General features: G+C 58.1%; 2 protein-coding genes across 2 annotated transcripts; both read left to right on the top strand.

The window, feature by feature from the left end:
• The first annotated feature begins 90 nt into the window (after positions 1-90).
• Positions 91-7,631, top strand: SLC25A14 (solute carrier family 25 member 14). The gene is made up of 9 exons (XM_057375025.1): positions 91-211; positions 304-451; positions 1,213-1,307; positions 3,439-3,524; positions 4,345-4,440; positions 4,852-4,976; positions 6,062-6,197; positions 6,556-6,636; positions 7,207-7,631. The coding sequence occupies exons 1-9, from the start codon at positions 148-150 to the stop codon at positions 7,246-7,248; spliced, it is 873 nt and encodes a 290-aa protein (XP_057231008.1). The 5' UTR covers positions 91-147; the 3' UTR covers positions 7,249-7,631.
• Positions 7,632-10,017: 2,386 nt separating this feature from the next.
• Positions 10,018-11,224, top strand: GPR119 (G protein-coupled receptor 119). Its single transcript, XM_057375027.1, has one exon. It carries the CDS (start codon positions 10,106-10,108, stop codon positions 11,144-11,146), a length of 1,041 nt encoding a protein of 346 aa, XP_057231010.1. The 5' UTR covers positions 10,018-10,105; the 3' UTR covers positions 11,147-11,224.
• Positions 11,225-13,902: the final 2,678 nt, after the last annotated feature.

Below are 13,902 nucleotides of genomic sequence, written 5' to 3'. Positions count from 1 at the left end.
CGGTCCCGGTGCGGTGCGGTCCCGGTGCGGTCGGTGCCGCCGGGGGCCGGCAGGGGGCGCGCGCGGGGCGGCGGTGCCGATCCCTGTTCCGGTTCCGGTCCGGCCCGGTGGCGGCGGCGGCGCGCGGCGGTGTCCGCCCGCCATGCAATGTCAGCGCTCAACTGGAAACCCTTCGTATATGGCGGGCTCGCCTCCATCGTGGCCGAGTTCGGTGAGGTGCAGGGCCCGGGCGGGACCGGGGCCGGGCGGGACCGGTACCAGTACCGGGAGGCGCTGATGCCGGTGTCCCCGCTGTCCCCGCAGGCACGTTCCCCGTGGACCTCACCAAGACGCGGCTGCAGGTGCAGGGGCAGAGCACCGACGCGCGGTTCCGCGAGGTGCGGTACCGGGGCATGTTCCACGCGCTCTTCCGCATCTGCCGCGAGGAGGGCGGACGGGCCCTGTACTCGGGGTGAGCACCGGCGCCGGGCCATCGGCAGTGGATCCCATCCCCCCGGGGCCCCCATCCATCAGYACCGGAACCCCCACCCGTGTGCCAGGGGACCCCCTACTCGTCCTCCATCCGGCCCCGCGCTGCCATCCACGCCCCCGGACCTCCCCGGTGCCTGCCCGTCGGGCTCAGCATCTCCCACCGCCTGTCTGGGCCCCCTCTGCGGCCGCAGCATCGTCCCGCCTATCCTGAACCTGTTCTCCAGCCCTTCGCAGGTTTCAGCCTCATGCCGACATCCCCCTCCACCCACCCCAGGTTCTCCCACTGCCACCCCGGGGCTTCCCCCACACCCTGGCATTAACCMCTGCCTTCCCCGGGTCTCCCCCCGCCATCCCGGGTTCTTCCCCACCGCCCAGCCCGGTTCTGCTTCTGTCCTGGCCCCCCTTCCCAGTCTGGGTCCCCTCTTACACTTGTCACGGCATTGCCCCTTGCTCCGTGCTCCTCCCGACCCCACCGTTGCCTGCACGCTGCTGCGACCCGCGGGATCCCTGCCGGCCTGAACCCCTGAGCCCAGAAACGTTCCTGGTTTTCACGAGGCAGGGAGCCAGGCCAGGACTGCGTGGGTGCCAGCCCCTGGCACTGSGGGGTGCGTGGGGCAGTCCCGGGTTATCCCGGGCAGAGCTGCATTTCTCGGAGCCGCCGCAGGGAAGTGTCTGGCCCTGGAAAGTTGGCGGCGGGTGAGGAGCGGCTCGTGGGTATGCTCAGGGTCCATTCCCCCTCAGGATCGCCCCGGCACTGCTGAGACAGGCGTCCTATGGCACCATCAAGATCGGGATCTACCAGAGCTTGAAGCGGCTCTTCGTGGATCGCATGGAAGGTCGGTGTCAGGGAACGGCAACACGGGCATCTCCCAGCTCCCCCACCTCACTGGGCTGTGTGTTCTGCTCCTTCCTTGCTCTGTTCTTCCTACCCCAAGATTCCCACAGGAACAGGGCTCTGTTACTGGGCACTGTGGTTTTATTTGCCAGTGAGAGCAAGGATTGGTTTCAATCCCTCACTGTGCTCTGCACTGCCTGTGRTCCCTACCCAAACACCTCCCTCCGGCAGGTTCCTTCCTTTCATGGAATTGTAGGAGAGTCACAGATTCATTTAGGGTAGAGAAGACCTCCCAAAATCTCCAAGACCTCCCAGGTCCAGCCTGTGACCGATCCCCCACTCTGGTCACCCARCTCAGAGCACTCAGTGCCACATCCAGGTGTTTATTGGACACCTTCTGGGATGGAGACTCCACCACCTCCCCAGGCAGCTCCTCCCARTGYCTGACCACCCTTTCCAGGAAGAAATTCTTGGACTTCCCCTGGCACAACTTAAAGCTCTGTCCTCTCGTGCTGTTGAGACTTTATCTCTGCTTTGCRCCTCAGAACAAAAAAAACCCAAGGCACCATTCCCCAGGCTTGTCTCTTTTTGATTAATCTCAGAGAGGCATCCCATCCCACCTAGACAGCAAGTGTGTAACAGTGATTTGAAGCTTCCAGAGTGTCTCCTGTCTTCTTTCTGGAGCTTTTGAATGCTTGTGCTGGCATGCAGCATGCAGAGCAAATCCCAGAATGGTTTGGGTTGGAATGGGCCTTAAGGCTTATCCAGTTCCACCTCTGCCACGGGCAGACACCTTCTTCTATCCCAGGTTGCTCCAAGCCCCAGTGTCCAGTCTGGCCTTGGACACTTCCAGGGATAGGGCAGCCACAGCCTCTCTGGATAGGAATTATGCAGTGCAGCTCTGTAGCTTTGGCCCTGACAGTAAAGGTGAGGTTCCACCAGTGCTCTTGACCTGTGCCTTCTGCTCATGAGGYCTCTGCAGCTCCTGCCTGGACAGTGGAGCAGCAGGAGTCTGGTGAGTGTTCCCTGAGGGAGCACTGAGATCTGCAGGTGAGATTTTCATCCTTGGGATGATATGAAGGAATGCTGTAACATCATTCCAGCCTAGGAAAGCAGGATGGGTGGGTGAAATGCAGCACGCTAATGGTATGAAGCTGTGTTAGGGGAGGTTTAGGTTGAATATCAGTAAAAGGTTKTTTTCCYAGAGGGTGCTTGGCMACTRCCCAGGCTCCCCAGGGAATGGTCCCAGCCCCGAGGCTGCCAGAGCTCCAGGAGCATTTGGACAGTGCTGTCAGRGATGCACAGKGTGGGATTGTTGGRGGGTCTGTGCAGGGCCAGGAGYTGGATTGGAAGATCCTTATGGAACCTTTCCAGGTCCGGAGATTCTGTGGTTCTGTGACTCTAGAGCTCCTTCCAGGGCTGCTGTCTTGCTCCAGAAATGTCTCTCCCTGCTCCAGGATGTCTCTCCCTGCCTGGTTCTGTCCATGCATGCAGGTCTCACATTCCCCCTTGCTGTTCCAGCCTTTCCAGCTGTGAGTCCTGCGCCTGAATATTTGTCTCCCTACAGGCTGGGGCAGCCAGTGGCCTGGTCTCCTCTGGGAAGTGTCGTGGTCAGTACCAGCAAAGGCCTGTGCCTTTTCCCGATGTAACCATCATCCTAATACTGGGCCTGGAATCTYGGGTTATTCCCTGGCACTAATCACATCTAACTCCCTGCCTGGTCTTGCTCAGCTGGCCCCAGGTGGCTGTRTCTAGGCAAATCCAGTTGGTATCAGGTGCCCTGGGGAAATCTGGGTTGTCCCTCTCTGTCTCCCTCTGTCCTGGCTTGTCCCTGCCATGAGAAACATGTCACTGGACACTGAAATCTCAGATAATTGTTCATAATTTTCACATGTCCCGGGATTTTCTTTCTCATCAGACAGATGATCTGAGAATGCATTGCTGAGTGTGCCCCGCTCTGTCCCTGGCAGGTGTGGGGATAGACCTGTCATGAGCTGTGGCCCCTGCCCAGCCCCTGCTCCTGCAACTTCCCTGTGTAATTTGAGAACTGAGCTGCTCTGCTCTTCCCAGCCTTGTTTCCTCCTGCCTGTGCCCCTTCCCATGAGGCTCTGACCTTCTCTCCTTGGTTGCAGATGAAACGTTGCTCATCAATGTGATCTGCGGGGTGGTCTCGGGAGTCATCTCCTCTGCRCTGGCCAATCCCACAGATGTTCTGAAGGTAAGGGCTGCTCCTGGCCACCTCTTAGCTGGCTGTGGGACCCATGGGAGGAGCAGCTCAGTGCTCCCTGAGCCACCAGTTCTGCTCATTTGGGGCTTTTCAATGAATGGGGACCAAAGCCCAGAGTCATTATTATGTTTAAAAACACAGCTTTTAAAGATCACAGAATTGTGGAACAGTTTGGATTGAAAGGGACATGAAAAAGCATCTCATTCCACCCCGTGCCATGTGCAGGGACATCTCCCACTAGACCTTGGCCTGGAATACTTCAGGGATGGAGCAGCCACAGCTTCTCTGGGAAACAGAGATCATGACATTTATCCTGGTGTGGGGTGGAGCCTGCWTTATCTGATCTGGGCCAGGTGAGCAGGTGGCAGCCAGCTGCTTCTGTCCCCTTGGTCACTGTGCCGGCACTGCCCCAAGGGCTGGCTTTTACATGGAGTGAGCAGAGTCCAGTGGGGATGGCCTGGTGCCCTGGGCTCAAGGTAGCCCTACTCTGGCCAGAGAGAGCCTGGAGTATTCCTCCACTCTTCTCCCTGTGTAGGTCCACCTTCTGAGACTGCTTTCAGGGTGGGAAGGCCTTGTCCCTCATGTCCCTGTGCTCCCACCCCACTGCTTTCCCTGCCCCATGCCTGCTGCCATTGTTGGCTGTGTGGTTTGCAGGGAGAGGGATGTGGAAAGCAGCGTATGCTCTGAGCTGCTCTTCTCCTTCTCCCAAGAGTTCCATGGAGTGGCTGTCCCTGGTGTCCCTGGTGCCCCTCATATCCCCRCCCTCTAGGCAGGTGTTGATGTCCTCTTGTGGCTCTCCCCTTCCTTTCAGATCCGAATGCAAGCTCAGGGTAGCTTGTTCCAGGGTGGGATGATCGGCAGCTTCATTGACATCTACCAGCAGGAAGGTACCCGAGGCCTCTGGAGGGTGAGCACCAACTCCCAGGATCCCCCRCCAGCAGCAGGACTAACAGAAGTCTTAGGGAAGCAGGTGCTCTCCTGCTGTTCTGTAGCAAGGAGCACCTGCAGCCCCTCCTAGCTCCTTAAATTGCTGCTCTTGTGGGGTAGAATCTTTGCTGGTGTTGAAATCTGTGCAGCAGGTGAGGAGGTGACAGCCTGGTTCCCTGTGCTGATGCTGGGAGGAGGGAAGCAGTGAGAGTTAATCCAGCTGGAATACTGCTGCCAGGGTGGAGAGATCCTCCTTGGCTTTGGAGCAGGGCTAGGAAACACTTGGTCTGCCTGTAGGGAGGATACAGGGCACAGTGTCAGGAGAAGGCCCTGCGAGGGGCTGGGGCATGTGGCAGTGGCTGCAGTTGGTGACAGTGTCTGTGCTCTGCAGGGTGTTGTCCCCACGGCCCAGCGAGCTGCCATCGTGGTGGGGGTGGAGCTGCCAGTCTAYGACATCACCAAGAAGCATCTGATCCTGTCAGGCCTCATGGGGGACACCATCTTTGCCCACTTCGTGTGAGTTCCTGCTGTGGGCTCGGGGGGTTGTGCAGCAGAGGAGCCAGGTGGGATTGGGGAGAGGCCACTCATGGAGCGAGGGCTCTGRAGCTGCAGGGAACAGGGTTGTTGTTTCCAAGGGATGTGCTCTGTCACCTGGGGAGCTCAGAGACAGCAGCAGGTGTAGAATTATTAAGGTTGTGTAAGACCTCATTGAGTCCAACCATTCCCCTAGCASTGCCAAGGCCACTGCTGATCCATCCCCACATCCCAGAGACACTTCTGGGGAAAGACTGGACAGAAATCCTTTGGTGACATGAAATGTCAGCCTMGTTTCAGCTGGCTGCTAACAGGAATGCTGTTGCTCTATGTCTGTGCCCTGCWATGAACCAGGCAGGAGCTCTGCATGTGCTACCTGTAACAGTCCCTCCAAAGCTGCTCCAGTCCCTGGTSCTTACCTGTCCAGACCTTGACACCTCCCAGCCCATCCTGTAAGAGCCTTTGAAGAGGAACAGACATGGASCTGACAGGACCCAGAGCAGGTGTTGCAGTCAGCCTGCTCTGGGCAAGGCTGGTCAGAGAATGCCAAACTTCTTTTTCACCTCCATGTTTCTGTTCCTCAGCTGGAGGTGYGGCAGTCCTTCCATGGGGTTTGCCGGCTAGAGATGAGGGTGAGGAGCCCTAGATACCCCCCTGGTGGGGGAGCCTGGCAGCTCCGTGCTCCCTTCTGCTGCCTWTGGCTTTCCTCTCCTTCCCAAAATGTTTGCTCTGGTGGGAAGGATGTACACACCCTGAGGGTCCCTTCTGGTCTGTGTCACCTGGGCAGCACCTGGGACCCTTGCAGGGCTGCAGATGCCCYGTGGAACCAGCTGTGGGTGCAGATAAGGGTGTGGATTAGCTGAGCTGAGCATTTCCCTCCCCTGAGCTCTCCAGGGTCCTGTGGTGGCCCAGGTCCTGCCTCTGCCCCTTTTCCAGGTAGGAGCAGGCAGTGCAGCTCATGTTCCTTGCTAAATGCCTTTGATGAAATCCAGTGGGAGGTGTTTTGTGCCTGTGTGAGCAGGAGTGGCCATGTCCAAGGCTGTCCCTGGCTGATTTGGTGTGTGCAGTTCCAGCTTCACGTGCGGGCTGGCGGGGGCCATCGCCTCCAACCCTGTGGACGTGGTGCGGACGCGGATGATGAACCAGCGGGCGATCGTGGGCAGCACTGAGCTCTACAAGGGCACTCTGGATGGCCTCGTGAAGGTGAGGGGAGAGGTGGGCACACTTCTGTCCTGGGAGGCTGGCCACCTCCAGCACCACATTGATGGGAGCAGTGAGAGCYTGCAGTGRCACAAGGTGTCATCAGCGAGACAGRGAAGGGCCCAGAGTCACGTCCCTGAGGTCACTGTCATCCTGAGCATCCTCCCAGCCTCCTGGGACAAAATTTAGGCCATGATGCAGTTAATTGGGTTCAGAGACTGTAAATGATGCTTCACACACAGCACTGGCACAGGTCTGTCTGCTCCCTGCAGCAGCTGGACRGGGCCAGAGTGTCACGTGTGGCACTGGGGACATGGGMAGGGCTCCAGTGTGTCTYCTAATCCAATGTCTCTCCTCCCAGACATGGAAGAGTGAGGGCTTCTTTGCACTCTACAAAGGCTTCTGGCCCAACTGGCTTCGTCTGGGTCCCTGGAACATCATTGTATCCTTCTCTGTGCTGCTGGRAGYGGGGACAGTGGGAGTGGGACAAGGGGAGAACCCAGCTGGGAAGGGCAAGGCAGGGATGACACCCCAATGGGGTGCACGGGGGACCCTAATAAGCGGCTCTTATGGTTCCCATAGAACCTATGAGGGTTCGGTTGAGACYTTCCCTGGCCTGGTCTGTGGGGGGTTCCTGGATCAGCTCCTGTTTGGGAGGGAATTATAGGGAATGTTCTGCTGAGGCAGCACYGACTGCGGGACCAGTGCTGTGTGTGCTGACCCAGCCCAGTCTGTCTGCTGAAATGGGGTRGGGAATTTACTGTAAAGAGTTCCCATTCTAGGCTTGGAGTCCCCTCTCTCTCTCAGGGGTCTGGGCAAGGCTGGTTTGTTCTGGGTCCATCTCCCCCTTCCTGGCAGCACCAGGGCCCCAGCTCTGTTTTCCCTGGGCTGCTCGGGGTGTGCTGCTTGCATAAGGAGCTCCCCAGGTGGGTGTCCAGCCCAGCTGGATGCTCTGTCTGTCCTGCCATGCAGCTGCCTCACGTCTGTCCTGATTCCTTGACGTTCCCTTCAGTTTTTTATCACATAYGAGCAGCTGAAGCGCCTCCCATTCTGAGAGCTGCCTTCATCTCACCAGTCACCTCGGGGCTGGCAGCAGAGCTGTGCTGCCCCSTCCCTCTGCATCCCACCATCCCCATGTCGTGGCGTTTGGTCCCTGTGGGCTGGGCTGTTCCCCGAGTGCATGGTCCCTGGAGCACAAGCTGCCTGCGATCGCTGGGAGCCGCATGTTTCCCTCCTGGAGGTGTCCCCGTGCCTGGGCCTGCAGGAATATCTTCTGTGAAGATCTCTGCGTTCCAGTGGCTTTTGGGGCACTGTGGCTCGTGGTTGGCAGGTGTGGGGTGTCCTCCCATGCCCGCGGGACGAGGCTGGGGCTCAGGAAGGTGCCGCTGTCATGTGTATTGCAGAACTGTAACTTCATTAAATTATTTATTGACTGGATGGCTCAAGTTTGGGTCTGTGCTCATTCACTGCAGGAATGTCTGCCCTCGGACAGCACAGGAGATGGATTTCACTGCACTATAGATCCCTTTATTCTCCATATATATGTATTTAAAGGCAATCTGTAGTATTCATTACAGTAGAGGGTGTTTCTAAACCTGTTTTTAAGTGTCAGAAAATGACCCTGTTACCCTCTCAGCTCAGTTTTGCCAAACCTCAGTCTCTTAAATTCCTGTTATATTATTGGTAGTTACCATTTTTGCTTAGATACAGTGGTTTAAAGGTGAGCTCAGCTTGMAAATGGTGGCTCTGATGCTGAGCAGAACATCCAGCAGGATATTTTGGTCATCATCTTGAGGTTTTTTATTATTTTTTAGTGTTTATGACAATGAAAGCAACTGGTTCTTACTTCCTKCTCCCTTTCCCCTGTGGGGTGGCTCTGGTTTGGGTGAAGGTCCCTTGCAATGCAGCAGTGTCTCCTGGCTGGGCCTGCTGTGAGCTGAGGTTCTGTGCAAGTCACAAGGGGTGTTCAGGCAAATCCAGCTGGGAAGAAAGGGAGAGAATTGGTGATAAAAAGTCAGAGGTGGCTGTAGAAGCTGCGGATGTGGGGAAGGTGACTCCACCGAGCTTTGGGACTGAAATCCTTGCTTGAGCAGGGCTCTCAGCTCAGCAGGCTGTGCCTGGGAGCAYCCCTGAGCAGTCTGTACCTGCTCCTCTGCACCCACAGGAAGGTCCACGGGGTGCAACTTGGACATGGAGGGCTCCGTGGAAACCAGTCACAGCCCTCCCCGGGTGTTTAGGTAGAAATATGTGTGGTCCTGATACATTGACGCTAAAAATGGCCAGTAAACCAGGACAGGGGGACACTGGCTCCAGCCTGTACYTTCTCCTCACTGTCCTGCCACTTCTTCCTTGTCCTTGATCTCATTCTGTGGGCTTTGGAGCCTCTCCAGCATCAGGAAAAAGGCTCCCCAAATGTCTTCCTGGGCAAACAAAAGTAGAGGGTGTGTAAGATGACCAGAACCCTTCCCATGGCTACCAGAGTCCTTCTGTGGCCACCTGCAGTGCAGAGCCCAGGTGTTCCTGAGGGGCTCCCTGCTCCACAGTGTCCCCATCCCGGAGTCTGCTGCTCCTTCCCCGCTCCTGCCTGCATCCCACACTCAGCCTCTGCCCAGGTTACTGTTTGATGGAGGAARGCTCAGTCCTGCCTGCTTGCTGGCAGCTTGGATTTTTCCACCTCACAAGGCAGAAGAGGCTTATGACACTTTGCATGGTGGCTGGAGCTGTCACTGTCACACCCTGCGAAGGTCAGCCCACCCTGGGGGATGTGAGGAATATGGTGGAATTCTGGAACACCAGGATGCAGAGCCTTTGTTTCCATTAATTTCTTTGTTACAAGTTACTATCAGTGAGGTAAATACACTCATGATTAGCAAAGCAGGTGTGTCTATATAGAATTATTTTTTACTGTTGGTAGCACTCACATATATTTCATTGGAAGTATCACGATGCAGTTCATTAAACTCTCCCTGTTCTGAGGTTGGTCGATGGTGACTGAYGTATCTTTGGATATGACCTGTGTCAGGGAGCCTGGAGCCAGCCTGGTGCACCTGGGGCCCCGAAGGGATGTGAAGGGGGAGCTCTCGGACAGAGAGAGGCCCCTTTAGGCAGTAGCCAGTTCCTTCTGCATGGATCCATGAGTGGGCAGAGGACACCAGCTCTTGGAGAGCCRTGGCTGTGTTCTGCCTGCGCCTGAGGCACCTCTGCAGATTGTGGTGGATTTTTGCCCTGCAGGTTCCAGCAATTCCTMAGTTTTGGGCTCCCCAGGGATGCCGTGGGCTCCCTGTTGTGCTTGTTAAGGGGACTGCAGGTTCCCAACTGTGCATGTAGCTTCCCAGGCTGGCAGATGTTTCTCCATCTATGTCTGAGCACACATCCCTYGTCAGTGCTTTTCCCAATCGTAACCAAGTCACCTTCACAGCTGCTGCTCCAGCAAGGGGTCAGTGGTGTTCCCTTGGTCCCAGCTGTCCCGGGTCTGGCAGTGACCCCCAGGAGCCCCACGAGCTGTGCTGAGCATTGGGARCTCTCTGTGCCTGTCCCCATTCCCAGGCCCTGGTGCCCGGGGGGATGGCCACCGCCCCTTGTGCCACCGTGGCAGCTTCCTGCCCAGGTGCTCCCTGCTCACCCTGTYCTCCAGGGTTGTCTGGAAACGTGGCTGCAGGGGAGTGACCTCTGTGCGCACAGCGGGTGCTGCGAGCCCAGCGATCTCTTCCGTGGGCAGCTGCTGGCAGAGCTCTGCTTCCCTGAGAGACACCACTGCTCCTGGGGCTCCTGCTGACTCCAGGGCTCCTGCTTCTCCACAGGCTCCTGCTGACCTYRGGGCTCCTGCTGACCTCAGGGSTYCCRCTGCTGCCCAGAGGGTGAGGGACTGAACCTGCTGTGAGCTGCACCTGCTGAGAGGCCCCAGGTGAGCAATGCCTGAGAATCATGCTGGGGACATGCCACCCCTGTGCTTTGCCCCAGAGGGGACAGCCATGGCCAGCTGGGCCCTGGGAACCATCCTCGCCATGCTGGCCTCTCTCATCATTGCTGCCAACGGGCTGGTGGCCATTGTACTGCTCTGCCACATCCAGAAGAGCGGCTCCAAGGGGCTCTATTTTGTCCTCAATCTCACCTTTGCAGATGCCATGGTTGGCTTTACAGTCATGGGCCTGGCCGTGGATGAGCTTTCCCAGCCCATTTGTCCTTCCCAGAACTTTTGCATCTTGAGAATGGCTTTTGTGACCTCCTCCTCTGCTGCCTCCATCCTGTCCTTGATCCTGGTTGCGTGTGACAGGCACCTGGCGATCCGGAAGCCTTTCCACTATTTCCAGCTGGTGACAGGCCCGCGGGTCGGGCTGAGTTTGGTGGGGCTCTGGCTGGTTGCTGCCATCATTGGCTTCCTGCCGGTCCTCATCCCACGCTTCCAGAAGGTCTCTAACCACTGGAAATGCTCCTTCTTCAACGTCTTCCACCCCTCCTACATGCTCACCATGTTCTGCCTGGGCTTCTTCCCCTCACTCTTCCTCTTCCTCTACCTCTACTGTGACATGCTGAAAATCGCCTCGGTGCACGTGCAGCACATCCAGGAGGTGGAGCAGGCGGGGCTGGGGGGGAGCTGTCCTCCACCGCACACCACCAGTGACATGAAGGCCATGCGCACGGTGGCCATGCTCATCGGCTGCTTCACCCTCTCCTGGCTGCCCTTCTTCATCGCCGGCGTCGTGCAGATGGTCTGCCCTGAGTGYTTCCCCTACAAAGTCATCGAGAACTTCCTCTGGCTGCTGGGGCTGGGCAACTCCCTCCTAGACCCACTGCTCTACTCCTGCTGGCAGAGGGACGTGCAGCTGCAGCTCTCCCAACTGGCTGCGGGYGTGAAGAGGAGGGTCCTGCTCCACCTGGGCAGCGGCCGCTGCTTCCCTGGCAGAGGCACCAAAGCTCCTCCTGCCGTGTCCTGCCTGGAGCTGCAGGACTGACTCGGTAAGGAGCGGCTGTCTCTGGCTTTCCAGCTCCCCACCTGCATTGTGATCACGAACTCGAGGCGTGCCAGCTGGGAAGGAGATCACGGATGGGTGGGAATAATCTGGATGTTAATTCCCAAACATCATCATGGCCGGATTCCAGCCTGCCCACTGTCCCACAGCCCACATTGGGTGCCCTGGGCACCCCAGGCTGCAGGCCTTCCCTGGAGAGCCTCTGCTGGAGCAGCCTCATGTCTCCTGGACCAAACTCTCCTGCTCGCTGCACAGGCAAATATCCTACACCCCTCGCTGACCGGCTTCCCCTGCCAGGAATGCCCCCCCACCTGTGTCCTCCCCTCAGCACCAGCTCCATTGGCCACAAACGCCCTGTCCCTGGGGTGGATGTGAGCACAGGGAGGGCTCTGTCCACTCAGCCCTGGCAGCAGAGGCTGGGAGGGGTTTGAACATCCACAAACCCTTCAGCTGCTCCCATTCCCTTCCCAAACCCCCTCTCAATCCTACACACGGTCATCCCCACTTCGGGCTGTGCCCACCCCAGGTTGAGGTGAGGGGGTGGGTTGGGGCATGGGGCACACGAGGGCTTGGCAGTGGCTGTGCCTTGTGTGGGGTCTGCTGTGACGCAGGGCTGGGGAGCAGACCATGGGCTGGGGGGYAGCCCCAGGGCAGGGAGGCAGCCTGGGCACTGCTGTCACTGTTTACCCGGGCTGTAAAGTGAGTTAATGAGTAACTGGCTGAACAAGGAGAGAGAGGATCGGCTGCCATGGAGATCCCCACAAAGGAGAACTGCTGTGTCCCACCCAGGATGTGGGACTGGAAGGGTCCCTGCACACCCCCTCTTCTGCCCTGCAATGGTTGCCAGATGGCTGCCCCTGCCAGAGGCTAGGATGATATTAATTTGTTTCTCATGGAATAATTGCATTTCATGCACACTGCAAGAAAACTTCCCTTAGAAGAGGTTTATTTGCTAGAAAGGTACCCTACCCTAAAAATGCACATRTTCTCCATGAAGCAGCAGCTGTTCCCACCTCTGTCCTTGCCCCACTGGCAGACGTGAAGGCTCAGGGTTGTATTCACTCACATCCAGAACTTGCCATGAAGCTGAGGCCTTCCCCATCCTAGAGAAAAAGGCAAAAATGAGAATGTCTTTAAAAAATCCAAAAGGGTCTGTGGCATCCCCCTCTGCCTGGGAAAGGCTTGTGAGTGGGTACCACATGGTAGGCATTGTTCCTGGCTGTACCAGGTGGACTGAGCCTGAGGGAAGGCTGCCCACATCAGTCTGGCTCCATGGGCTGCTGTAGGGGGATCTGGTTGGTGGATCCAGCCTAACTCAGCTCCAGAGCTCAGCCCATCATCTCCCTGCACTGGGGATTTGCTGCCTCTTCTTAGTTACACCTGAGCTCTGCTGGCTATGCCTTCGACCATCTTCATCCTCTGTCTCCCTCCAGTGCAGCACGTCCCAGCGGGAACAGGGACATTTTGGACTTTTTTGCTGCTTCCCAAGCTTCCCACTGCTGGCTCTGTGGCGTGAGCCCAGGCACAGAACCRGCCAGGCTGCAGGTCTGGATCAGTGTGAGGAGCAGCAGCCCTGGCTGAGCAGGATCCCCGGCTGTGCAGAATCCCTGTCCAAGCAGGATCATGGCTCAGGCAGCCTCCTTGGTGCCAGGGACAGAGCACAGGGGTTTGGATCGGAGTGGGGACACCTCCAGTACCAGAAGAGMGCCTACAAGAGAGATGGTGGATGTGGACTCTGAACAAGGGCCAAGAAYAATGGGAGAAGAGGGAATGGCTTCCTCCTGCCAGAGGGTGCAATAGGAYATTGGGAAGAAATTGTTCCCTGTGAGGGTGGGGAGGCCTTGGCGCAACTGCCTGGAGAAACTGTGGCTGCCCCATCCCTGGAAGTGTCCAAAGCCAGGTTGGACAGGGCTTGGAGCAACCTGGGATAGTGGAAGGTGCCCATGACAGAGGGTTGGAAGGGGATGGGCTTTATGGGATTGGCTCCAATCCAAATAATTCTGGGATTCTGTGACACTGTGTGGGTGGGGGACACGGTGCAGCGGGAGGCAGAGCTCCTCCTGTAGTGGAGCATCCTTTCCTGGACATCTCACCCTGGCACTGACTCCTCCTGTCCTCTCTCTCCATGCCAGGGGCTGGAGTGGGCTCACAGGTTGGGGGCTCACAGCTAGGGATCCATCCCCGGATCCACCTCCACATCCTGCTGGGATAACCCGGAGTAGCAGCCGGTTCTTGAGAGGCCATGCCTGCTCCCATCCCTCACCCAGAGYGCCCCTGCTGCCATCCCACCCCAGCCGGCGGTGACCGCGGCTCTGAGCAGCGCCTGCGAGAGCGGCTGGAGCGAGTGCGCAGGGAGGGAACGGGATGGGGTCAGCCTGTCCCACAGGGACACGGGGAAGGATGGACGGCGCTTACCCCACCGCTGCCCTGYTCTGAATAAACGCCTTTGTGCCGGGCTGGTCTCTGCTCCGGTACAGGGGGCTCTGGGCAGCTCCGCGGGCAGCCAGGCGCGGCTCTGCCCGAGGCCGGGGGCAGCAGTGGCCGCGGAGGGAGAGCACAGAACTGGGGCGGGGGAAAGGAGGGCGACAGCAGCACTCCCGGGGATGAGGGTGAGCCGCTGCCAGCTCTGTCCCAGTGAAGTGTTCCCGGTCCCGGTGGGATGTTCCCAGTGGGATGTGCCCGATCCCGGTGGGGTGTGCCCGGTCCCGGTGGGATGTGCCCCGGTCCCGGTGGGGTGT

This window comes from Malurus melanocephalus, unplaced genomic scaffold, assembly GCF_030028575.1.
Source record: "Malurus melanocephalus ecotype Western Australia unplaced genomic scaffold, MMel_1.1 scaffold_237, whole genome shotgun sequence".
Lineage (NCBI taxonomy): Eukaryota > Metazoa > Chordata > Aves > Passeriformes > Maluridae > Malurus > Malurus melanocephalus.
Note: the sequence above shows the minus strand (reverse complement) of the source record. Positions and strands in the feature narration are given on the sequence as shown.